The sequence below is a fragment of the Cricetulus griseus genome, chromosome 2, assembly GCF_003668045.3.
Source record: "Cricetulus griseus strain 17A/GY chromosome 2, alternate assembly CriGri-PICRH-1.0, whole genome shotgun sequence".
Classification (NCBI taxonomy): Eukaryota; Metazoa; Chordata; class Mammalia; order Rodentia; family Cricetidae; genus Cricetulus; species Cricetulus griseus.
Window position 1 is genome coordinate 455091031 of NC_048595.1, and position 25585 is coordinate 455116615.

Sequence of the window (25585 nt, forward strand, 5' to 3'; positions counted from 1 at the left end):
CATCTGTAAGTAGGCCTACAAGAATTGTTTAGGGCAGAGGATTGGGTGGAAGCATTCTGAAATCTGTAGGAGGGAACTTTGTGTGACCAAGTTGTCTGCTCCATCTGTAAAGGGGTCAGGGGGCCCAAAGTTGCCCAATCTGTTGGACTGGGACTGCTGGGAGCAAGTTGCCTGCTCCATCTGTAAGGGGACCCAGGCAGGTCACCAATCTGTAGGGGAGACTTGGTTGTGGACCAAGGTGATCTCCACGGGGCTAGCCATCTGAAATTCCGAATAGGACCCTAGTCTGTGTTACTGTGTTGTCTGTTCAAACTTCACATTTGTGCTGTGTGCTTGTTAAGCGTCTCTGTGCTTTATGCCCACGCACATGGCATGCATGGGTCAGGGGTCTTTTCTTGATGCCCTGAGCATGTGGCATGCAGGACAGGAGTTCTTCTGCCATGTTCCATGGGTTAGAGTGCTGTGGCAGAGTCCCCTGAGGTACTGCTCTGAACTCCAACCATTGCTGCAGCCCTCACAGCTGAGCCTGGCCGATGTAGGTGAGTCTGTCTTTCCATCCTCACCTGCCTGTCTGTGAGGCATGCGAAGTGGGGCTCTCTCTGCCCCAAATGCCATCCTGCCGTGGGTCCTGGCTTGTGGCGGGAGTTTCCCTGCCCTGAGCACATGGCTTGCAAGGCCACCGTTTGCCTGGCTTCCCGGCCTTCTCTGTGCTCCACACACGTGGTATGCAGGGAAACCTCGGGGGTCTTTTTCCCACCCCTGCATTGGCAGAGGGTCTGGGAATACCAGCACATACACCCCAGGTCTCTGCCCTGAGCACATGGAGCTGGGGTGGGTGAACCATCTGGCCTGATCTGGACGTTCTAAAGAAACGGCCTTAAAGTTACTAAAAACTATAAAAAGGACTTTGATAAAAGTTTTTATGTTGACTGAAAAATGAGAAACATATAAGAGACTAAAATAATAAAGAGGGAAAGGGAAAGAAATATTTGTCTAAGAATATCTAAGGAAATCAGAGGAATGAACTAAAGGTATACAGAAAGTTATAGAGGGTTAAAGCAAGTCGTAGAAGGTCCTAGGAAAATTGTCAAAGGTCAGAAGAAAGGTTAAAAGTCAGAGAAATGTAAACTGCTGTTTGTTATGGTTTCTCATGTCTACGAATAGCAAATTTTAAAAATTGGTAACATGTTAAAATTTTAACCATATTAGGTTAGTTTTGCTTAAGAAGTTCTGTTTATTTCTCAAGTAAATAATGTATGCTTATTTTAAAATTTTCTGTTTCCTGGAATAACCAAATTCTGTTACAAGCATACAGCTAAAACAAATGGTACAGGTCACTGCCTTTTTGTAGCCAGCCACATGGCAAGCTGGTCACATGACTGACTGGTAGCCATTTTGCTGAAGTTGAAAAAAGATACTTGAACTGCCAACTTGACTAAAGATGACCACATGGAAATTAGAGGTACAATTGAAATTGAAACAAATTTTTCAATTAAGATTTAAAATGTTAATGCTTCTATATATTTCAGAAAGACATTAAGGGATTTTAAATTTCTTTTTTAAACCAGTTTTTTAATGTTTATATTTTTTAAAATGTCCTTTTTATTAGTGTTTGTACTTAAAGAGCTTCAATTTAGAATTATTTTTAAGCAAACCTGACAACGTAAAGTTTAATAAAAGCTGCTAATCTATTATAAGATGTTACAGTTTATGTTTTCAGAAGTTAAGTTATGGCGTTGATGGCACACGCCTTTAATCCCAGCACTCGGGAGGCAGAGGCAGGCGGATCTTTGTGAGTTCAAGGCCAGCCTGGTCGACAGAGCAAGTTACAGGACAGCCTCCAAAGCCACAGAGAAACCCTGTCTCAGAAAGAAGTTAAGTTTACGCAAGCAGCTAAAATGTGTACATGCAGCTACTGTTTAAGGAATATAAGTTAATTCTATGCAGTTATAAATTCAACTGTGCTAAGTTTCAAATAAATTAAAACTGGTTACAGTCAGACTGAATTAATTAATTACAGAAATAAGACCTTACCTAGCCACCTGTGTGCTTAATGTGTGCCTAAGGCAAGTAACTAAACAGACAAACCTCTAATGCTTCAGAGACCTGCAGAATATGGCACTTAAAAATGTCATTTTAAAAGTTTATAATACCAGACAGATTGCCAGATCCTGACAGTGACCCAAAGTCTCCAAAGAAGATTATGAGGCACCCCAGTTCCTGTTCCTGGATGATGATGACACTGACCAGTGAGCGAGATGCTCAGATGTGACACCTGCTGCCTGCCAGGACCTGGCCAAGACTATGGACAAAGCTGCTGGACATTGGAAAATTGATTGCACCCCCTTTGTCTAGACTAAACAAGGTCAGTCTTTTCCATGTCCCTCTTCCACAGAGAGGAAAACACTCTCACCTTATAGGCCTGGCGAAGATTGCTGTTCTTTGATACTTCTGCCTCCAACGTTAATGGAGAGACTTGGGTATGGCTAACTGTATATGGACTGGCTTCTAACAGGCTTCTGTCACTTTTTAATTGATCAGAAACTATATAAAATATACCCTTCTCAGATCTCTGAAATATTAATGTTTGTCAGCTTGACAGCATCAGACAGTAAGGTCCACAAGACTATAGTCAGCATGTTAGCTGATAAAGTAGTGACTACCTACTGTTCAGTCACAAGTTCAAGGTTTTTAGGTTTATTTTGGTTGTCATCTAAGTATAAATTTAAAGGGCTTTACATCAGGCCAAAGGCACCTCTGTCCAATCCATACCTGGCTCTCTGGACAGAAGAAAAATGTACATGCTTCTAGCCCAAATCTGTAGTTTTTGCTAGGACTCAAAATTAAAAATATGTTCCTGCCATTAGAACAGATATCCAGATATCTTCTTTTTCAGCACTGTGGGCTTCAGAAAATAAGTTTTAAGTTCTGTTCCTAGTTTAAACATGTCTTAAACAGGTTTCTGCTTCTGGCAGACACATCTGAGTATATCAGTTGCTGACTACAGGCTGTTCTAAGTAGACTGCGAGCCCTGGACTTGCTATGGATGTGAACAGGCCAACTGATGTGGACAACCCCTGTCTCTGCAACAGAGTTTGCCAAGAGCTCCTGATGGATTCCCCATTGCCTAAATGCCTTTTTTTTTTTTTTTTTTTTTTTTTTTTTTTTTTTTTTTTTTTTTTTGCTTTTGACTAGCATTTCACCCTGCTGGGTCCCTAACTTCGTCCCAAAGTCAGTAGGAAGTAGCTTGGAAAGAATACTTCGCCCATTTTCCCTGGTTAAAATGCTAAGTCAGAAGGAACTCCCTTGCGTGGTGATGGCAATATCTCTCATTCCCTGATGGGGATGCTGGAGAGACAGCAATTCCATGATTGGAATAAAAAAACAAAAACAAAAAAACCCCAGAAAAAATGGGGGAATGAAAGAACCAGCCCCCCATTTTGGCAGCCATGACAATAACACGTGCTTGCCACGACCTTGCCTTGGTCACTAGGAGGTTAGGTGCCTGCCTTGTGGCAAGGAACCAATCAGAAGTTAGCTGTTGGTGCTATGCTTTACGGCTCTGGGTGTGCTTTACAGACAAGTGCACAGCAATGATGCGCAGAGCATAGCAACCACCCTGGGAGGGCCTATGGGCCATAACAACCAGTTGACCAATCAACACAGGGCAAACTCTCCAATCCTGGAGGCACACCAATCGAGCCTGTGTGTACCCCTAGACACTCCCCTTCCGCTGCCCTACAAGATCTCTATGTAGACTCTTCCAGCTGTCGTTCCTATCCGCCATAGTAGGTGGATAAAATGCCTGAGCTAACATGGGGTTAGCTTCTTAAACAACTATAATAAAGTCTCTTGCAGTTTGCATCAAGCTTTCGACTCAGCCTGGTGATTGGGGTGGCCACAGTCCTGGACTGAGATCCTGGGGGCCTGAGCTTCCGGGGGTCTTTCACTCCGAGGTAGGCATGACTGGAGATGGCACCAGAAGCACACCAGAGGGCAGAGCTATGCTCTGGGAGCTGTCCTGCTAGTCCCAGGCACACACCATGGATCACGAGGGAGAAATCCAGATCTCCTACCTATAATCAGGCTAGTGGACACAGAGTTTTCCCAAGACTCCTTGAGGTGAAAAGGCATGAGAGGAGCCTAAAGCCTCCCACTCCCCAACATCACTGCCTTTTCAGGGGGAGTGTCCAGGAGACCCCAGGGGCCTCCTCCTACTTGCTGGGCATTCACACTGCAAGTGGCCCTTTCATTCATCCTAGAAGCAAAACAATGGACCAGGACTAGGACTAACAGGTTCAGGCTAGAGAGTGGCCAAGAGCTCCCCATGCCATAGATGGTTCTGCCTTTATTCCTCCCGGACCCAAGAATCGAAGAGTGTAAATAAGGCTTTGACAGAATCCCCTGGTGACTTTGCTTCTCTGCAGGACTGTTACGGACTGGTGTTTTGGGGGCTTCGGTCAGGATCAGCTGAGCAGCCCTGGGTCTGTTCCTGAGTGGGGAAGTGTGGATGAGGGACAGGCTAGCTAAAAAGAGTTAAGAGTCAGATACACAGAATAGCTGTTAAGAAGGCAGGTTCAGTCCACAATGAAAGAGCCTCAGTTTACTCATCCCCCATCTTAAGTAATCAACCACAGGTGGGGACAATGGCAGAAGACTTCTATTATCATGAATAAAGGGCAAATAACAATTACTTCTCTTAAGCCTACAGACATTCTGTAGCTGCATTCTGTACTACTTGGCCTTCAGGCTCTTCAGAGCTGCACTTATCACCTAGCCTTCCTGGTGAGAGTAAACCTGCCTAGGACCAACTCTATTGTTCTTTAGATAGGAGACATTCACCACCAAGGCCAGGGCATCCTGTAGCCATTAAGCTAATGTCTTAGAGACAATGGGAGTGATTTGGGCTCTCTGAACTCCAGGCAAGGTGGAATGGATTTCCATATATAGTTCCCTGACCCGGGACACCTGTTCAAAATGTACCTCATCCTCAAAAGACCAGAGATGGTTTGAGGTACTCAGGATCCAGCTACAAAGGCCACCGAAGCACGGTGCTGGGTGTAATTTCTAAATGAGTAAATATGTGTCTATCTCTTCTATCCACCAAAGCAGAAGCTGGTGTAGGCTAGTGGCATTTTCCTAAGAAGGGGAGGTGGCTGTGGCCCAACCTAGAGACAGCCACTGTAGGCTATAGCCTGCTGAGATTGGTCCATTTCTTCCTCTGACCTCACAAAGAGCCACTGTGAGGGGAGAATGAGTGTCCTGTATTTAAGGCCATGGGCTTGGCTACAGTTCTGTCCCAACAGACCAGGGAGCTGATTTCAGTGTGACCTGTGGGACTCTTTATTGTACTAAGCGTTCGCTTGAGACTACATCACCATCTGTTTGAGTGCCGTGAGCACCTGGCCTCATGACCATCCTCCCCCAAAAAGACAGCCTGAGAAGGCAATACAAAATTAAATATACCATCGGCCGAGGTACATTCGGGTGTGTAAAACTGGCTCAGCATCGCTTCACACGCACCCTGGTGGCTATCAAGACCTTAGAAAATCTACCTCAGCACCTCTGGATGATCACGGCAGAGATGACAATATTGCAATCCTTACAACACCCGAACATAATTCAGCTCTTTCAGATCATAGTGACCCAGAAGCACACACACATCATCACAGAGTACGCCCCTGGAGGAAACTTGAGAGAGCTTGTCAAGAATGTTGGCAGGCTGCAGGAGGAAAAGGCTCAGACACTATTTGGTCAGCTGGTGTCGGCCATCAGGTATTGCCATGATCGGGACATCATACACAGGGACTTGAAACCCCAGAACATCCTGCTTGACGCAGAGGGGAAGGTCAAGGTGGCAGACTTCGGTCTTGCCACAAGGTGTCGAGCTGGAACTGTGCTGCAGGGCAGATGCGGCACTAACATCTTCAATGCACCCGAACTGGTCCTGAGAGAAGGCTACGATGGGAAGAAGGCGGATGTGTGGAGTCTGGGCGTGGTGCTCTTTTATATCACCGTTGGGCAGCACCCCTTCAGAGGAAGCACCCTGAAAGACACCGAGGGGAATATCGTCCAAGGGAGCTATGAGGTCCCTTCTCACGTCTCTGGGCAGCTTGAAAACCTGATTCACCAAATGCTCACGGTTGCCCCAGAGAAGAGGCCCTGCATTGAAGACATCGGACAACACCCGTGGGTCATGAGATGTGAAGACAACACCCCAGATAACACCTACCCAGATCCAAACATACTAGACATCCTGTCGGACCTTGGGTTTGACGTCAATGCCATCATCAAGTCCCTGCGAAAGAGAAAATACGACGAAATGATGGGGACGTACCTTATCATCAAAGATCAGGTAGGCAAGGGGCTGGAGCTTGGCTGCGGCACTCCAGGCAAGCCTGAGGACCCCGACCCTACTTCTACTCCGCCACCAGTACAGCGCCTCAAACGAAGAGCCAGCGAACCCATCTTTGGCTTCCTCCACAGTAGTCCTTCACAGCATCACCTGCCTGACATCCCGAGACTGTTAGGGCAGAAATTGACCAGAAGTGCCTCCCTGCCTCAATGTTGTCCCCAGAGGGAGATCGCCACTTGTACCCATACCCCCCTATCCAGAACTGCTGCTGCCCGGTGTGTCAGCAGCAGCATACCACAGGAGAAAAGGCCCCTGCCTCCTGGGCCAGACTCTGACAGGGAAGCAGCATCTTCCCTTCAGAACATCGGGTGCTTCAAGAGACTGCGCAAGAGACTCAGGGCTTGCCTGTCAAGATGGTGTTGCTGTTTCTCAGGGAGTTCAAAGACACAGCCCCAACCTGTGTTCAACAACAGAGTGGTTCCCTTGAAAGAGGCAGGAGGCAGAGCCCGATGAGGAATGGGCAGGCCGGTATGAGTGGGTGTGTAAGTACTTTGCATTTTATTTTCTCTGTGTCTTTGGCTGTGTCTTTTCATTGGACAAATCAGAAGAAAACAGAAATGTGCGTGTATGTGGGGCCCCGATCTGGATTAAATCCTGATACATAGCATACCGCCTGTGGGAGAAATCCTGCTGCTTGAAGGTATCTAGGAGAATCTGATGCAACTCAACAACCAGTAAACAGCAAGAGTCTGTGATGAGAGTGGGTGCCAGAGGGGAGTGTGTGGATGTGGAGCAGTTGCCCATAGGGAGCAGGTGACCAGAAATGACAGTGTCTAGACTTGAAATGGAAGGTCAGGTGAGGAAGACGGGAAGGCCCATGAAGCTGTCTCACCCCTCTCCAAGTCCCCTCTGCCCCAGCCCCCAAAGAGCTGTAGGTCTAGGAACGGATAGACCCCTGATGTCCCTGGCAGGCACTGAGGGACCCTTGTGTGCCATGTCTCATGCAGAGAGCTTTCCGATCTCTCTGGGAGGGTCTTTGAACACCAGGGGTATGAACCCCTTCCTCCTGAACATTTGCACACTCAGTATCAGTTTGTAGAGCTGCCCACCACCTCATTAATGTGCCCCCTGCTGTGTGTAAACTATGGGTGCAGCTCCTTCTCCACAGGGGATGTTGAGTGGGTTCAGAGAGGAAAGCCAGCCGGCAGAAACAGTGCATTGAGTAGCTGGACCTCTCTGATGCCTAGGGGACCGCACCAGATTGGGGGCGTCTGTTTCTACATCAGACTTTTCTCTCATCAGCGAAGACCTCATGATCATCCATTAGCTTGGAAGGACATAGTGTTCTCTGGTCCAATCTTGTCTTTTCTGAACAGCTATGCCTGACCATAGAGGGGGCCTTGTTTAGCCACAAACATGGGAATGGCCCATAACATCGAAACGTCTGTGCAGCCTCACTGCTGTCCTCTCTTTCTGAGCACTTTGTCCCCTGTGGCTGGCTTCATGGGAAATCTTCCTTTGTTTGTTCCCACATCTTCCTTCGAGATGAATCTGCTAAGGGTCACGGCCTCAGGAAGATATGGGCTGGCTTATGTTCAAGGTAGTTGGGACTCTCAGTCCTTCTCATCCCATGGCTTTCCATCCCTTCCCTTCTCCCTTGTAGCTCCTGGTGCACGAAGTGCCTGGCAGGCTGTGGCTCTCTGTCCGGGCACTATCTGTAAGTCAAACACCCTCATCACCACCACAACTACCATCTCTAGTATGGAGGTAAACAGGGGTGTGGGCCTCTCTTTTTGCTGGCCGGCCACTGCTCAAGGGTGACATGGGTCATTCATTCCTATGCCTAGGCTTAGAATTCCTCTGACGATGGGACTTGACAAAGAGCCACCTGGGCAGAGGTCCTGTCTTTTCAGGTGCACCAACTGGTTACTTCTTCAATGTGAGAAATCTGGGGATCTGTGCTCATCACCTGTGCCTCAGCCAGGGTGCTGCTGACGACTCCTCCCAGTGGAATGGTGGTGTGAGAGCCGTTGTCCACAGGGAACAGATGACCTGGTAGGAAGAATGCTTGGGAATCTAGTGTCTGGCAGGGTGGCTATGGTCAAAGCACAAAGGGGCCACTTCAGTGACTCCCCACAGTTGAACGGGACAGTCAGAGTGTGCTGAGCCCTGTAAAGCCTGACTTGTCTCAGTGGAATGGTGGTGTGAGAGCAGCAAGAAGAGCCTCCCGGGAGCTTGGCTCTCATAACTAGTAGTTGGTGGAGGAATGCTCAGGGCATTTGAAACTTCCTCTTGTTGTCATCTGACACATGGCAGGCACTGACAGAGACCTCTCAGCTCTTTGCCAGAACTCCTTGCCAGGGGCTTCTTGCATTATACTTGGAGGTCATAAATTGAGAGAGAGACAGCAGCAGTGTGTCTCTGGTCCCTCAGGGCATGAATCTGGAGTCAGAGCTTGAGGATATCGTGGGATAAGAGAATCATCACACACCAGCCACCTGTTGTCCCTGCTTTGCCACGGACTACCCCAGACGGGTATGGGAGTCCCTGGGATGAGTGTCCCCGAAGAATAGGTGGTTAAGTGTTTGACGGTGACAAACGGAAACAAACACAGAGGCTGTTTGACTCTGAGTGTAATTTGCAGTTCTCAAAGGATATTTTCTCAGGGGATGTTTTTGTTAAACAAACCCAAACATGTGACATTATTGCTACTTGTGACAGGGTTAATCAAAACATAAAATTGTCCTTGATTAGTCAAAACATAGGACCATCCTTGACTAACATGGGATCATCCAAGGCTAACCACGTATTTCCTAAATCAAATTAATATTTTTTTATGGTCAGTTATTGTTGAACATCAGTTCTTTGTCATTTTTGAAGTATTGAGCTATTTTAACTATTTTTTAAAAGATTTATTTATTTATTATATACACAGTGTTTTGCCTACATGCCAGCAGAGGGCACCAGATCTCATCACAGATGGCTGTGAGCCACCATATGGTTGCTGGGAATTGAACTCAGGACCCCTGGAGCTCAGTGCTCTTGACCTCTGAGCCATCTCTCCAGCCCCTATTTTAACTCATTTTTTTATGAATAGTTTCAATTTTTATTTTTTATTTTCATTATGTTTTGATAATGAAACAAATATTTAAAAGGAAAAATGATGTTGCAATGATAAAATACCCTGACAACAGCAACTTAAGAGAGCAGGGGCTGATTTAGCTTTGAGTCCCAAGTCATATTGAATCGTATTAGTGGAGCCAGTGACAAAAATCTGAAAGAACTGATTGCCTTTAATCTACAGTCAGGAGCAGGTAGCAGTGGAATAATACATGCATGGCAGGGCTCAGCTAGCTCTCTCTTTTCACGAAGTTTAGAGCTCGTACCTCTCACACTGGGGTGAGTCTTCACACCTCACTTAATCCGTATTTTAACTCTTTTTTTTTTTCAAAGCTTTCTTTACCAGACACTTAAGCCCACTCTGGATGAAACATGTACAGCCATATGAAATTTTGACATTGGGAAAGTTAGTAATATTTGTACTTATGTGAATGACGTGAATGATTTGGAAAGCGCTGTTTTTTTTTTTTTTTTTCTGAGATGAGGTCATGGCCAGTGACCCAATCTCAGGGGATCGTTTCTTATCTCTTTCTTTTCTATAAAATGTCAGCATAGGCTTATAGGAACATTTCATTAATGTGAAAAAAAAAAAAGGAATAGAAGAACAAACAAATTGCCACGAGAATCACAGCCCAATATTTTTCTCTGGCTGAGAGTTCCACAACTGTTTCTAGGAGACATCCTCCATTTGAAGTCATCCCCTCAGTCTGTGGAACTGGTCACAGAATCTACTGGATTTGGTGTGGCATGCTTCGCCAGTGTGATTGTCTGGAACAAAGCCGTTTAGTGTCATTTCCATTGTGGTGAATTTGACTTATGCTTCCAGGCCACAGTCCATCATCACAGTGATGTGGAGGCACAAATGCAAAGTGGCTAGTCACAGCCTCGCTGTGCTCAAGAGCAGAGAGCACTAAATGCATGAAGTTAAGTCTGCTTGCTTGCTTGGGCTCCACTAGCATTCCCCCTCACACCCATTCTGGGGCCCAAGCCTAGGGATTGGCATTGCCAAAAAGAGTTGGGTCTCCCCAGGTCAATGTAGATCATCAAATCTCTCCTCTCCAGACCCGCTCAATGGTGAACCTCTTCTAGAAGATTCCTCAGTGAAGACTCCAGTCCCAGGTCACTCTCAGCTGCACAAGTTGACAGTTCAGAATAAGTTGCACCATTGCTCCCAGTGGAAACCACAGCTCCCAACATTGAAAACTGTCAGCTCCATGACTGTCCCGTGCCGCGGGTCAGTCATTCAGGGTTCCGGAGGGGGGCTGCCTGAAAAAGTCATGGGCGAGAGAAGGAAGGGAGACCAAGCGGCGCAAAAGAAAGAGGACCAGAGTCCGTCTATGCAATGTCAAGGTCTCCATTTATTGGGGTTCAGACTGGGCTTATATAGCCCTGCAACAAGGAAATTAGGCAGGCGGGGGATAACAGGAAGGAGCCGGAACATTCTTCTTATCCGCCAGAATATCTTGTGATCTTCCCCAGAACAGGGAACAGGAAAGCCCCAGGCCCTTTCTTGAACAGAAGCAATTAGCAGTTCCGTGTGGTCAAACCATCTAATTACAGGTTACAGGAGGCTCACAGAGCTGGCTTTAAGCTGCAAACTTAAAGGTCATTAAAAGGCTTACAAAGGCTTTAAGCCGCATAGTTTTGGGTCCACGGCCCCTTACACATGACCGGAGGCTTCGGCCTCTTTTCTCTGCCTGGTTCAAAGCTGACGCCTGGCAGCCCGTCTTCTCTTTCCTGTCAATGTCTCCTCCAGAATAACTGACTTTGTCTCTACTCAGCTGACATCACTGGGATGTCCCCACTCTATCCCCTCCTGATGCTTCTTAGACATAGACTGTTTTGCAGAGGACTGTGCTGCGTTCAGACCGATGGGCCATCTCCTTCCACCTCTGCCAGGCTCGTCTCAAGTTGTGATTCCCCTTGTTGCATCAGTTTTTAGGGACATTCAGTCCACTTCCTACCACTCGCCTGATCTAGCCTGGACACACCCGAGTCAGTGGATTTCAGTTCATCCTGGTATGTGTGCAAACGTTGGCCTGTTTTACACAGATGGTCTAGCTCTGAGAGCAGAGGACAACTTGTCAAGCATTTAACACTATTTGAATCTTGTCTCTTTTATCTATGTACTTATCACTCTCCTCCCCCCCTGCCCTCCCCTCCTCCCTGGTGCTCCCCTGGTGTGTGTGTGTGTGTGTGTGTGTGTGTGTGTGTGTGTGTGTGTGTGTGTGTCTTTGTCTGTGTCTGTGACTGTGTGCTGTGTGTGTAGCATCTATGAACTGTGGAGGTTGAAGGATGACCCTATGAAGTCATTCTGTCCAAGCACTTGAAGGACACAGGGACTGTTTCTGTTGCTCACTCCTCCGAATGTTTCCGCAGGTAGAGAGAGTGATGGACGTAAAGCAGTGCCAGCACTTGCTGGAGAAGATGTTGACTGCTCTGGTGAGCGAGAGCCTTGGCCTTGGCCCATACTCATGCTGTTCTCCTTCCTTGGATGCCAGTCAGGGCAAGAAGACCTTCTGTGTGGCTCAGAATTGCCTTGGTTGTTGATTTGGGGATGCTCAACCCCTTGCCTTAGTTCTCTGTCTTTAGATCTTTTTTTTTCTTTTTTCTTTTTATTAGTTCAAATTAGGAACAAGCTTGTTTCACATGTCAATCCCTTCTCCCTCTCCCTCTCCCTCCCCTCACCTATACCCCTCCTACCCCACCCCGACTTACCCCCCACCCCATCCACCCTCCACTCCCCAGGCAGGGTAGGGCCCTCCACAGGGGCTCCACAAAGACCACCACATCATCCTGGGCTGTGCCTAGGCCCTTCCTCGTGTGTCCAGGCAAGAGAGAGCATCCCTTCACGTGGGATGGGCTCTCAAAGTCCCTTCTTACACCAGGGAAAAATACTAATCCACCACCAAAGGCCCCCTAGAGTGCCAAGACCTCCTCATTGATGTCCATGTTCAGGGGTCTGGATCAGTCCCCTGCTGGCCTCCCAGGTAGCAGTCTGGGGTCGATGTGCTCTCCCTTGTTCAGGCCAGCTGTTTCTGTGTATTTCACCAGCCTGGTACCGACCCTTTTGTTCTTCATTCCTCCCTCTCTGAAACTGGGTTCCAGAGTTCAGTTCAGTGTGTATATGTGTGTCTCTGCCTCTACTTCCAGAAGCCGCTGGATGAGGGCTCTAGGATGGCATCTAAAGTAGTCATCAATCTCATTTTAGGGGAAGGGCATTTAGGTTATCCTCTCCACCATTGCCTGGATTGTCCGTGTCATCCTTGTAGGTCTCTGGAGATCTCTCTAGTGCCAGATCTCTCCTTGGACCTATAATGGCTCCCTCTAATATGGTATCTCTCATCCTGCTCTCTCTCCTCTATTCTTCCCCCAACTCAATATTTCTGCTCCTCCATTTCCCCTCCTCTCCTCTTCTGCTCTCATTCTGGCAGCTCCCTCTCCCCTACCCTCATGCTCCCAATTAGCTCAGGAGTTCCTGCCCCTTCCCATTCCTGGGGTCCATGCATTTATCCCCTAGAGTCCTTCATGTTTCCTAGTTTCTTTGGTGAAGAGGATTGTAGGCCTGTAATCCTTTGCTGTCTTTAGGTCTTATTGAATCTTAGCATCCCAGTTCATGGACCCCTGTTCTTCATGCCCAGTTCATTCTACCAGAGCTTTCTGTGACTGGAACTTCTTAGGACATGGTTGCCCACATTGACATACTCAGAGCCCTTGCCCAAGGGTGCTCTTATTAACCTGTGAGGAGAACGAACCAGGTACTTTAGTCCTTACTCAGGGATGAGAATAGCCTGAAGCTCAGAGCAGGAGCCGCCACACTGTGTTGTCGAGCCAGGAAGCTCGTGGCTCCATGTTTGAGCTTCTTGGTCTCTTCTGTGTTGGGACCTTTTCTATTTCTTTCTGGGCAGCATCAAAGAAGCTTCTGTAGAAACTGGAGTCCAGAAAGTCAGGGGCTGGGTTTGCAGGGTAATCTTGACCCAAGTTGGTTCTCCTGGCTTCTAGCCCTGCCTTCACCAATAAATACATCACATTTCTCCATAGATCTCATCTGCTCCCGTGCCCTGTGCCCTGTGCTCATTGACGAGATTTGGAGCAATTGGAAAATGAATCAAATACAGGCTCTGAATTCTATCAAAAAGCCTGAATCAGACCCAGAAGGCTGTGTGCAGCTGACGTCCTGCTCAAGTTCGAGTACTGTCTGAGGCCACAAAGACAAGGCAGGAAGTGGTTCCGCCTTAGGAATTGGTCAGAGCTCCACCACCCTGCCTTACGTGAATTCCCTTTTCCAGGGAATACTAACAAATCCACGCAGGCCTATCTCATGGAAGACAGGTCAAAGTATTGCTTTGAGAATTGGCTGGTGCCATGAGCTGCTCAGAGCTTCACTATGAAATGGAAGCCAAGACTCAGGCTCCACTTAGAGCTGAGGATCACCAAGGACATCATCTTTTAGATGCAGGTATATGGCCACCTAGAGGCTCTCAGCCTCTGATGCTAAAACACTGGTGTTGGAATAGCTAGGAAGGGAGAGGGCTGACAGTGCAGCTCAGTCCTGGAACACACGCCTGGCATAAGTGACCCTTTGCTCTGTTCTCAGAAGTCAGTGTGGGAAAATGTTTATTATCTGTAGAAGGGAAGTCACCAAGAGGTCTCAGGACTCAGGATCTGTAGCAGAGGCTTTGATTGTACCAAAATCCTATCCTTTCCTGAGTAGAAAGAGAGGAGGGGCGATTAGAGGTGGGGTGGGAAGGGGGAGAGGGAGGGAATGGTTGGTGTTGCGTGGCAGGTGAGAAAGGCTTTCTCTGTGAAGTGAGCACAGGAGGAGACCCCGGGCACAGTTCCACTTGAGACCTTTGTGCCTCACTTCTGTCAGCTATCTTTTTTTCCTTTTTCTTTTTTCCTTTTTGAGACAGGGTTAAGTTTTCATAGCCTTGGTTGTCCTGGAAATTGCTTTGTAGTCCAGGCTGGACTCGAACTCACAGTGTTCCACCTGCCTCTGCCTCTAGAGTGCTGGATAGCAATGCCTGGGCTAGCACTGCCTGGCACTGGCAGCCTCTATAACAACCTGCTCTGGAAAGTGATGCAGGGGCCATGGGTTATGGTTAGGAGGGGGAAACATGGCTGCATATGCCCAACCCTAGCCCTCTTGCTGGAGCTGTCGTGTAAGATGATCACTTGGTCCCTTCTTATCCAGGTGTGGGACAGGCATCTTGCTAGAGTCACAACACAATGCTTTTCAACTGTCAGTATTGGGAGGACAAGGGTATTCAGTGTGGGCAGCCGGGAAGGGGCATCAGTGCAAGGAAGAAATCTGATCAACAAGTTGATTGCACTCACGTGGCCCCAATAGCTTGAGCCATCCTTATTTAATACTTTAACAATTTTTTTTAACACCAGGAACACATGACCAGTTTTATTATTGGCTCCTATTTTTGACTTTTAAGAAATGCATCCTGGCCAGGCATTAGTGGCATACGCCTTTAATCCCAGCACTTGGGACACAGAGGCAGGTGGATCTCTGTGAGTTCGAGGCCAGCCTTGTCTCCAGAGCGAGTGCCAGGACAGGCTCCAAAGCTACACAGAGAAACCCTGTCTCGAAAAACCAAAAAAAAAAAAAAAAAAAAAAAAAAAAAAAAAAAAAAAAAAAAAAGAAAGAAAGAAAGAAAGAAAGAAATGCACCCTGTTTTAAGAAATACATCTAACTCCTCATTGTTCCCCTTTATGCTTCTCCAAACACCTTCCCACCCCCTATGGAACCTCATTCAAGACCTAGAGTTCAGCATTTTTGCAGGTTTAACTAAATCAGCTGGCAGCTCCTTGAGGTTAGAAAGTTAAAAAGTAATAGACATTGCTTTAAGGAAAACAATATTAAGCTGGACAATTCTTTCACCTCTGTAAGATGTGCTTTTCTTCATTTCCCTGGCCCACAAGAGGGACCCATGTCTAAATCGTTGTGTAAATGGTAGCCTTTGATAAGGCTCTCTTTTCCCACATCACCATACCATTGCTCTTTCACCAATATAAGATCCCAGGTGTGGTAGACCATGTTTACATTGTGTTCGTTCCTGGGAGCATACCGGATCCTACCATGGATTCTATACGCTTGGAATCCAGGGAACTTCCTCCCAGCAGTTGGCACTGTGTGTATTCCTGAGGTTTTCCCCCTTTTCTGTCTGCATGCCTTATCTCCTTTCCAGAACTGTGAGACATGGCTAATGTTCCAAGTGTTCTTACCTGTCTCTATTTAGTCAGAAAAATCCCAGTTTGTAATTCCACATAAGAAATCTGAGACCATTATGCTCCCTGCTGAATCTGAGGAAATCACGCAGCTGTTGCATGTGTGATTGACAAAGTAAACCTAAACACTGCACAAAGAATCAGTACTATAATGAGAGAAAAGAGAGAGAAAAGAGCCCATAAACTGCATGAACTCTGCAGTGGAGTCCTGTTGAACAGGCATTCATACACTGGCCCCAACCTGACTGTATGGCTCCCAACACTGAGACTGTCCCTGTGACTGAGTCACCATACACCGTGTCCTCGTGGGGAAAAGGAAAACAAGGATGAATAAGGCCTCTCCTGAGGTTGAGAACCCTGGGCCACACACCAGCCAGTCAGGACTCATAGGAAACAGCCACTTTGAAGCCTACTGGACATGCCCCAGACTCCAAGCCCTGACTTTCTTTTTAGAACAGCCTGCCCATAAGACACACCGTTTTGGTATTCTCAAGGACACCACCTTGGCATACAGTCCGGACCTCGGTCACCTCTCATGACTCTCTCCCTTTGTGTAACACATTCAGACAGTTGCCAAGTCCAGTGTCGGAACAGAGCCCTAGGGTGACCCAGCTCTCACTGCACAGCTGGGGTGGCCGGCTTTGCTTTGCAGCCTTGCAGCCATTCTTCTTCTCGTCCTTATACTTCCCTGGTAAACTCAGACCTGGGGAATGTTATCCCAGGATGACCTTCCCCTTGTCAGTCTTCACAGCTTCCATCATCATGACCTTGGCATTTTCAGGTGAGCCCAGGCACCAACTCCACCCATTGCACACAGCAGCTAAACCATACCTCATTTGTTTCCTGAACTGGTCCAGGGCTCACCTATACCCTGCTTAGGAGACTTACTCCATCTCTCAATTTCCCAGGGTCCCCTTAGTGAGATGGCACTTGGAAGGAGAACAGAGTTCCAAGATCCTCTCTGGAGCATTCTGTTGGATATTAGCCATTGAGACACACACATAGGGAGCTGGTCTTTGTGGAGCCTCACACCCTCTAGGGATGTGAAGCGTGAGACTGGGATTCCTCTCAAGTGGCAGTAACCCACGCTTTCTCGTAGTGTGCAGTGTGCTGTGTGTTTCTAAATGTTACATGGGTGCTTCCCTTCTCCTGTAGATCTGAGCTGGCTGCAGAACTACATGTGCTGGCAGACCAGCGTGTTCAAAGGGAAGTAACCCACTTCTTCTGGCCCAATGGAGAGCCATTGGCCACCTGACTGCAAATTCTTTCTGCTGCCTGGAGATGTCAGACACCTGTGAGTTTATCATATGGAGAGCCAGTGGGCTACAGGGCAGCTGGGGTGTCTGATGCAGAAGTGCCCCCAGTTCCTGCTCACTCTGCCCTCGTCCCTACCTACTCCTGCTCTCTGGCTTCACAGATGACCTGCAACATTTGAGCTTTTATGTCCTTGCATGCTTTTAATGTCCTGTGTGGCAATATGTAGACATTCATGATGCTCAGATAAGATAATTAAAAGTACACAGACACCGAGAGCTTGGGCTTCGGGCCAAAAGGGAAACAAGAAGAAATCACCCAACGGAATTCATCTTGCCTTTGCAGATTTCTCTGGGCTTTTTCCAGAAGAGGAAAAAAGTAGGAAGTGACATCCAGGCCGGAAGCAAGCTCGGCTTGAGGACCTATACCGACCAACACCTGGCCTTGGCAAAGCCAGAGCCTCCCCTGTGGTCTGGATTGTAGGGAGCCGTCCCTGCATTCTCCATTACAAGATGGCGCCTGCATCCGGCAGGCACCGAATGTAAACAAGATTATTGCGCAGGCGCTGGGTAAATTTCCATTCCTTGATCTCTGCCTATTCCGTGGCGTCATATGGCCGGATGAGCTACAGCCAATCATAGGGTGACACGTCCCAGGCGGCGGCTGCCAGCCTTTATTAGGGGACGGGATTCTTGGCTCAGTGTCTCCGCTCTGGTAAGCTTATGCTCTCCTCTCAAGACGCATTAAAGCTTTCCTGCAGAAGGATCCGAGTGTCCCGTGTATGATTTCTTGCTGGCGAGAAATACAGAGCACGCGCGGGACATATGGTGCCGAAACCCGGGAACATGTGAACATTTCCAGCACCTCGGAGACCCCTCTAACGAGGCGGATTCAGAACTGCAGGGTGGTAAATTCGGAGAGGTATGATTTTTCTGGACTTTGGCTTGGGAATGTTGCTATTGTGGGAGGTTAATATAGAGGCTTCTATGCTTTTACTAGGAGCTATTTTGACTTTTCTCACTGTTGTAGCAATCTTAAAGAAGTCCAGAATTACATATCAGAAACCGAATGTGGTGAGAGATGGGGCGCGCCTAACAATAAAATATAAGAAAAAAGGACCTCCCGGGATGTCTAGTGACAAGGGAGTGAATAATTTGTTAAGAGAAACAGCAATAAATAAGAAAAAAGGACCTCCTGGAATGTCTACTGACAAGGGAGTGAATAATTTGTTAGATGATTCTGTAAATAAGTTTAAAGCTTTAAATCTTGATAGCTCTAATGACTCTAAAAGCTCAAGAGATGGGGTTTTGGAAGGAACAGCTCAGCTGGATGAGGGAGAGACAGAAAAGGAGGGAGAGAAAATAGGGAATAACCGGTCACACCCCGGTAAATTTAAGAGAAATAAAGACTTAAAACCTAGCCTCTGCCCTGCAACGAAACTGGAAGCCTTGGAGCTGAACAGCTCAGACTCTGAGATTTTAGACTCTAGCAAGGAAGCAGAGCTAGAGAAAGAAGCAACACGATACCACCCCGATAGATATCGGCTGCCAAAAATGCCAGCGGGTGTGCTTCCATCAGCACCCCCACTATTTGGTACCGACTCCTTTTTACCATCAGAGGAGCGGAGAAAATTACAGATGGCTTTCCCAGTCTTTGATAGGGGAAAAGGCCGTGCATGTTATTCAACACTGCTTGGAGGCCTGGGATGCCTGGGAAAAGCCTCATATCCTAAAGTTGCTCAAGTAATTTATGTATGCTTGTTTTAAAATGTTCTATTTCCTGGTACGGCCATTTTGTAGCTGGTCACATGACTGATGGTAGCCATTTTGCTAAAGTTAAGAAAAGGATACTTAGACCGCCATCTTAACTAAAGGTGACCCCATGGAAATTAGAAGTACCATCTTAGAAACAAGTTTTTCAGTTAAGATTTAAAATGTTAATGCTTCTATATATTACAGAAAGACCTTAAGGGAATTTAAATTTCTTTTTAAAACCAGTTTTCAAATGTTTGATTTTATTAATGTTTTTACTTAAAGAGCTTCAATTTAGAATTATTTTTAAGCAAAGCCTGACAATGTAAAGTTCTTGTTTTGTAAAAGATGCTAATCTATTATGTTGGTAGCACACACCTTTAAGCTCAGGGTGTTGGTGACACACGCCTTTAAGTTTTGGGCGTTGGCGGCATACGCCTTTAATCCCAACACTAGGGAGTAAGAGACAGATGGATCTTTATGAGTTCAAGGCCTGCCTGGTCTGGCAGATCAAATTCAAGGACAGGCTCCAAAGTCACAAAAAAAAAAAAAAAACCTGCCTCAAAAAGAAGTTAAGCTACTGTTTAAGGAAATTCAGCTGTATTACAGAAATAAGACTTTACCTAGCCACCTATGTGCTTCTTAAAAACAGATAATGGGCCGGCTTATACCTCTCAAAAGTTCCAGCACTTCTGCAGACAGATCTGACTGGCTTACCTTATAACCCTCAAGGACAAGGCATTGTGGAACGTGCCCATCGCACACTTAAGTCTTATTTAATCAAACAAAAGGAGGGAATGGGAGCATCCTTACCCTCGGTGCCAAGAGTTGCAATATCCATGGCACTCTTTACCCTTAATTTTCTAAACATTGATGCTCAGGGCCATACTGTGGCCAAGTGCCACATCTCAGAACCTAAAAGGCCAAAGGAAATGGTAAAATGGAAAGATGTCTTAACTGGTCTTTGGAGAGGCCCGAATCCTATTCTCATAAGATCCAGGGGAGCGATATGTGTTTTTCCACAGGATGAAGAGAATCCCCTGTGGATCCCGGAAAGACTCACCCAAAGAGCCCCTTTGGACCCTCAAAAGTCGGAACTCCACCCTCTCCCCGGGAGTTGAGAGCCGCTATTATCCAGATTAACTCCTGTCCTTGACGGAGAGATTGTCATCATGGATTGCTTCAGCTGTCTCCTATTTTAAGGAAATGGGTGGAGGTGGGATTGTTTGGTGCAGCCGTTTGCTGCGGATTGATGTTGCTTCTCTGGCTGGTCTGTAGGCTCAGGGCTCAAACTAAGAGAGACAAGGTGGTTATCGCCCAAGCGCTTGTAGCTTTGGAACAAGGGGCTTCCACTGATATTTGGCTAACTATGCTTAAGCAATAGGCCGCTGGCCAGACAGCTCTTGCACACCCGGAGCCTAGGCTCATTGCACAGGGTAGAGTGTCTGGTCTGGGCAGCCCAATGAGGGATGCTGAGCAAAGGCATCGCACAGAGTTGCCTATTATACAGGCTTCTCTGGGAGGTACGTTGACCTGCATAAGGGTTACCTGCCCTGAGACTCCCTTTCCCAGAAAAACGGCAGAGGACAGGTCGAGAGTGCTTCGGGTCAAGCTAACAGCCTAGTCGCGACTCTTGTACACAGTCTTAATATTTGATTGGGAAGGTACAACCTCTGCCTCTATCCCTCAACATATGGGTGACCTATTTGCTTGTAATAATATAAAGCCTTTTCATTAATTAATAAAAAAAGGGGGATCTGTAGGGAGCCGTCCCTGCATTCTCCATTACAAGATGGCGCCTGCATCCGGCAGGCACCGAATGTAAACAAGATTATTGCGCAGGCGCTGGGTAAATTTCCATTCCTTGATCTCTGCCTATTCCGTGGCGTCATATGGCCGGATGAGCTACAGCCAATCATAGGGTGACACGTCCCAGGCGGCGGCTGCCAGCCTTTATTAGGGGACGGGATTCTTGGCTCAGTGTCTCCGCTCTGGTAAGCTTATGCTCTCCTCTCAAGACGCATTAAAGCTTTCCTGCAGAAGGATCCGAGTGTCCCGTGTATGATTTCTTGCTGGCGAGAAATACAGAGCACGCGCGGGACACTGGATGGTGTGTTGCCTGCTGGAAGGGCCCTTGTCCCAGGAACTGCTACTGCTGGAGAGTGAATTCAACCTGAGGTCACAGAGCGGGAACACCCACCAGGACACCTGTAGACTGTGAGACTTCTTTTTTTTTTTTATTTCTAAAAATTTCATTTTATGTTCCAACCACAGTTCTCCCTCCCAACCCTCCTTTTACCCCCAATTGCCTCCTCCCACCCCACCTCACCTCCCCCTAGCCCATCCCCAGTCCACTCCTCCTCACAAGGAAGGGCTCCCTTGTGTCATCAACATAGTCAGGCTTAATAGTTTGCGGCAAGGCCTGGCCTTTCTCCCATGCATGAAGACTGAGCTTGGTGTCCCACCATGAGGAATGGGCTCCCACAAGCTGGCTCATAGTCCAAGCTTCACAGCTGGCTCCCACAATATGGAGAGCCTAGTTCAGTCCCCTGGAGTCTCCACAGTTGTAGGTCTAGAGGTCACGAGTTTCCACCATCGTGGTCCAGCTGTCTCTGTAGATTTCTCTATCATGATCTTAACTCCCTTGCTCACACAGCCCCTCCGCTCTCTCTTTGATTAGATTCCCAGAGCCTGGTGCTTGGTTGTGATTCCGTCTGGTCCCATCAATTAGTGATGACAGCTGGGTAGTCATCAATCTGACTGCAGGAGTAAGCCAGTTCGGGCATACTCTCTGCTACTGGCAGGAGTCTTTCCCTGGGTCTTCCTTGTGGATTCTCGGGAGTTACACTAGCACCAGGTTTCCCCTAAGCCTATAGGCGCTCTCTTTATTAAGATATCTCTTTGTCCTCTCAGAGGACAATTACAAGATTTAGGAGGAATGCTAATCGGCTTCCCCTAGCTCGGTGCCCACTGCCTGCATTTAGACTTTCTGACCTTGCCTGAGCTCTGACAGACGCGTTCATATCAGAATTCCAATTCCAAGAATACACTGGAGGATACTCTTGAACAACTAAGAGGACACCATGAAGACATGTTTTCATTATTGAAACCAACATCAGCAAATCCAGATGTTGGTGCCCAGCCGATTGTGGAAGACTGACCCAGCCAGTCTTCAAAATAGATCACCCGCTGGACCCAATTCAGAAGGATGGTCAGCAAAGGGTGCTGCCATGGGAATGACATCCATATTGCCAAACTGATTTGATTTGAATGTTTGTTCTAGGTTTGTGAACTCCTTAAATGAAGCAGATAGCAAAACTATACAAGATCAAGTTAACGCTGACCCAGAGGCAGCATCTGTGTTATTTAAAAGTTAAAATATCCATACCCTCCTCCTGGAATTCAAGTAAGGTATGTCTACACCCCTCACTACAAAGCATTTCTCCCCCATAAAACATTCAACTACCTTTACCGACAAGCACAGGGGCGATGAGGCCTGACCAGTTGGCAGCTCAAGGAGAAATGCTCTACCTGGCTACTCATTTGGAAAAGAAAAGGCCGTCAATCCCAGCGATGAAGAAGGAATATCTCCCCTGATGTGGGACGTGGGCTGCAGCCCATGGGCAAATAGCTGTGGGTGAGTTCCTACCTGAGAATGGTGTAGATCCCCAGCTCTTAGGAATATGTCAAGAAAGTGCCCTGCCATTTCCCTGTACATGGATGTTGTCAAAGTGCTCCAAAGTGACTGTGGAGTTGATGTAAATGAGCATGACTGAAACGGAGGCAGGGGCACATGAAGAGTGTAAGGACGCTGTTAGAATTGAAACAGATTCTGAGAACACTTGTATGGAATTTGCTGTAGCTTTGGGCTACCAAAGTGTTCAACAGGTCGTTGAGTCACACCTACTGGAGCTACTTCCAAACATCAAGGAGCGATGCAGCCCTCAGAAAATGCCATCTGCCCTTACAAATGATAGTTTTGTTTATGTGTACATTTTTACCTCAGGTGTAGTATTTCCTGGGTTTTGGTAGTTTTAATAAATATTGTTCTGGATAATTCACAGCTTTGTAATAAAACTAATCCTGATTTTGTAAAATAAATAAATAAATAAATAAATAAATAAATAAATGTGTTTTACTATATATTTAAAGTTATATTAATGTTTGATGGTGTGTTAACTCTTATGGTACAGGTGGTCATGTCTATCACGTACTGCAATTTGACACTGAGGAATTCCACGTTGTTTGTTGTTTATACTGTTGTATTTGCATGGGGCTTACCATAAGTCTTTGTGGGAGGGTGGACACAATGTTCTTGTTGAATTATAAGGACACAGTGTAATGCTTTGCAAAATCATGTTTCAATAAAAGCCAACTTTGGCTGTCAAAAAATCTATACAGATAAGACAAGACACTTTCAGAAAAGTGTCAGCATTGTTGTTCCTTGCCATTATGCTCCCCAAACCACTTGTCTATTCCCAAGCCTTGCTCCATCTCTGTTTTTTTGCCAGTTGCTCCTGTCCCACCTGTCCTGCTCACCCTCATGCATGGCTTCTGTCAATGACCTACTTGTGTTTAGCCGGCTGCCCAACTCATCTTCCTTGGGTGGTAGACCAGTCAGTCCTGTCTGATGGGCAACGAACTTTGTGAACATCTTGAAAGAAGAGTCCTTGTCCATCTGCAAAGTGATATTTATGGTTGGATCTTCCGGGAATCTCCTAGACATGGCAACTGAGGGGCTCAAGAGAAACACAGTAACTTGTTACATGCTATGGAATTACCTCCTTGCTGTATGCCACAGTGATGTCTTCAAACATCTGATGCTCTGGGGCGACTTAAATTTTGGAGCACCCATTTGGTACTGGGCAGCCTGGATACTCTTTTTATACAAGGCTGGGCTCAGGCCTGCCCATGCAGAGCTAAAAGAAATTCACTTTAGGTTGCATACATACCCAGGGCCTAAAGAAAAATCTTCTCAAGTCCTTGGCATTCCCGCAAACTTTCAACACCACTACATCTCAGGAATGATCATTTCCTTGTAGCTAACTTTTCAATCAGCCTTTCCTTTCACTTCCTTTTCTGTCCCATGTGCTTGCCGCCTCTTGGCCCGGATCCTGCTCCCCTCCGCAGAAGCTCCCTTCTCCACCAGGCTCTGCGACATTACAAAGCCTGGATGATGCTGCCAGGAGGGGTCTGCTGGCATGTGTCCTGGAGAGAAGCCGAGTGGGTTGTCGGATTTTCCTGAGGTCAAGGTCCCTGTCCATGGTGAGAAAGGTCAAGCACCCACAGTCTTGAATCAGTGGTCAGGCCTTCGCCACACTCTGGTCTACTGTGGAAGACAGCACAGGACAGGAAGCCTCATGCTTACTCGGCTTGCCTCTCACTACACCCCCACGGCTTCTCAACTCTGTACCTCATTGTGCAGCCAAAGGAGCAGGACAGGAGCAGTGTGTTATGAGTTCCTATGTCTGGACTGGATGATGCGTTGGGATTGCAATCAATGGATGACCTCTGTATTTCTATTTTCATCCCTGCCTGTAGTGTCACCAAGCCATGTGACTCCCTCCAGAGATCATTCCACCTTTTATCAACTGCAATAAACCCACCAACCAGGTACTAGAATCTATCTGCCATCTATAAGCCCTCATGCCCCAATCCTGGCTCAAGGAGGAGCTATGGCGTTCTGTGGAGGAATGGGCCCGTGCTGCTACAAGATGAACAGCATCTACACAACTTTTATCAAGATGTAGTAAGATGATCGCAGCACTTTGTTAAGTAATGTACAAAGGTGTTCCTGGCTACCCCATTTGGCAAGAGTGGGGCAGAAGGCTTCTGAAGTCTATTAAGAAATAAAAGGAGCTTGGGACAAGCCCTTTATTAGAAAAACACCAGCCAAACACAAGTCAGAGTGTGCCAGGAGCAGCAAGGTGGGGGGGGCAGAGAGAAGGGGCTCCCATGTGCTTTGCCATCCCTTAAGAACCTATCCCCCCCCCCCCCCCCGTCATCCTGACCTCACCTTGACCACGCCCTGACAGGCGTGGTCAGACACACCTGAAGCCAGCCCTTAGGAAGCGTGGTTATGGTGTCTCCCTACAATTCCCCTTTTAGTCTAAAAGAGGATTAAAACTTAACAGTGTAACGTAGCCAAAATTAACAATCATAAAGGTGAAATACAAGAAGATACAATAATCCGTTATTTCACATCCTAACTATGTCTATTGCGGCTAAGCCCTAAAGTCACCTCCTTCCAATCCCAACCCTAAACAATATGAAAATTATTCCTAACTAGGCTTACTCTACCCTAATAGACAATAATGGGGATGGGGGTGTAGCATCCTCCAACTTACTTCCTGCTGAAATGGGACAATGGTAGCCTTGTGGGGTCCTGTGGGAAGAAAATGTTAGTATAGTGAAAGTCTCTAACTGATTATCCAGTCCATGTTAGATGGGATTTGCTTGATTGAAGATCTAGGGTGAAATCCTCAACTTGATTGAAGTCAGTACTCAAAGCTGTGGTCAGAGTGTCAGGTGACACGGAGTAAGTTGGATCCAGTGCAGTGGAGGAGGTGTGGCCCAATTCCTTTTCTGGAGGGTCCAGGGTTTGCTGTCAGGCAGGTCTTCATTGGCTGTGTGGGACTTACATAAGTGTTAGCAGAGAAATGTTATCACGGAAAAATGATGATTGCGAGAGAGTGTACACTTTGAAGGAAAGAGCCAAGAAAGACAAAGACAGTCTCCAAATTCTTCTCTTGTTCTGTATTACATCAATTGGCTTCTAAAGTTTAGTTAAACAAGTGCTTGGATTTTAGGGGAGGAAAGTCAAATCCAACTCTAAATCCAGCATTGATTTACTCTAATAGGGACCAGG

General features: G+C 47.0%; 1 protein-coding gene and 1 pseudogene across 1 annotated transcript; both read left to right on the forward strand.

The window, feature by feature from the left end:
* Positions 1–5410: 5410 nt before the first annotated feature.
* On the forward strand, positions 5411–6868 carry LOC100756665 (putative sperm motility kinase W). The gene has a single exon (XM_027396000.1). It carries the CDS (start codon positions 5411–5413, stop codon positions 6866–6868), a length of 1458 nt encoding a protein of 485 aa, XP_027251801.1.
* The window catches only part of LOC100756364, a 54965-nt pseudogene continuing 36244 nt past the window's right edge, over positions 6865–25585 (forward strand).

Excerpts from the sequence above, each read along its gene's own strand:
- LOC100756665 (XM_027396000.1), top strand. The coding sequence starts at position 5,411 with ATGACCATCCTCCCCCAAAAAGACAGCCTGAGAAGGCAATACAAAATT.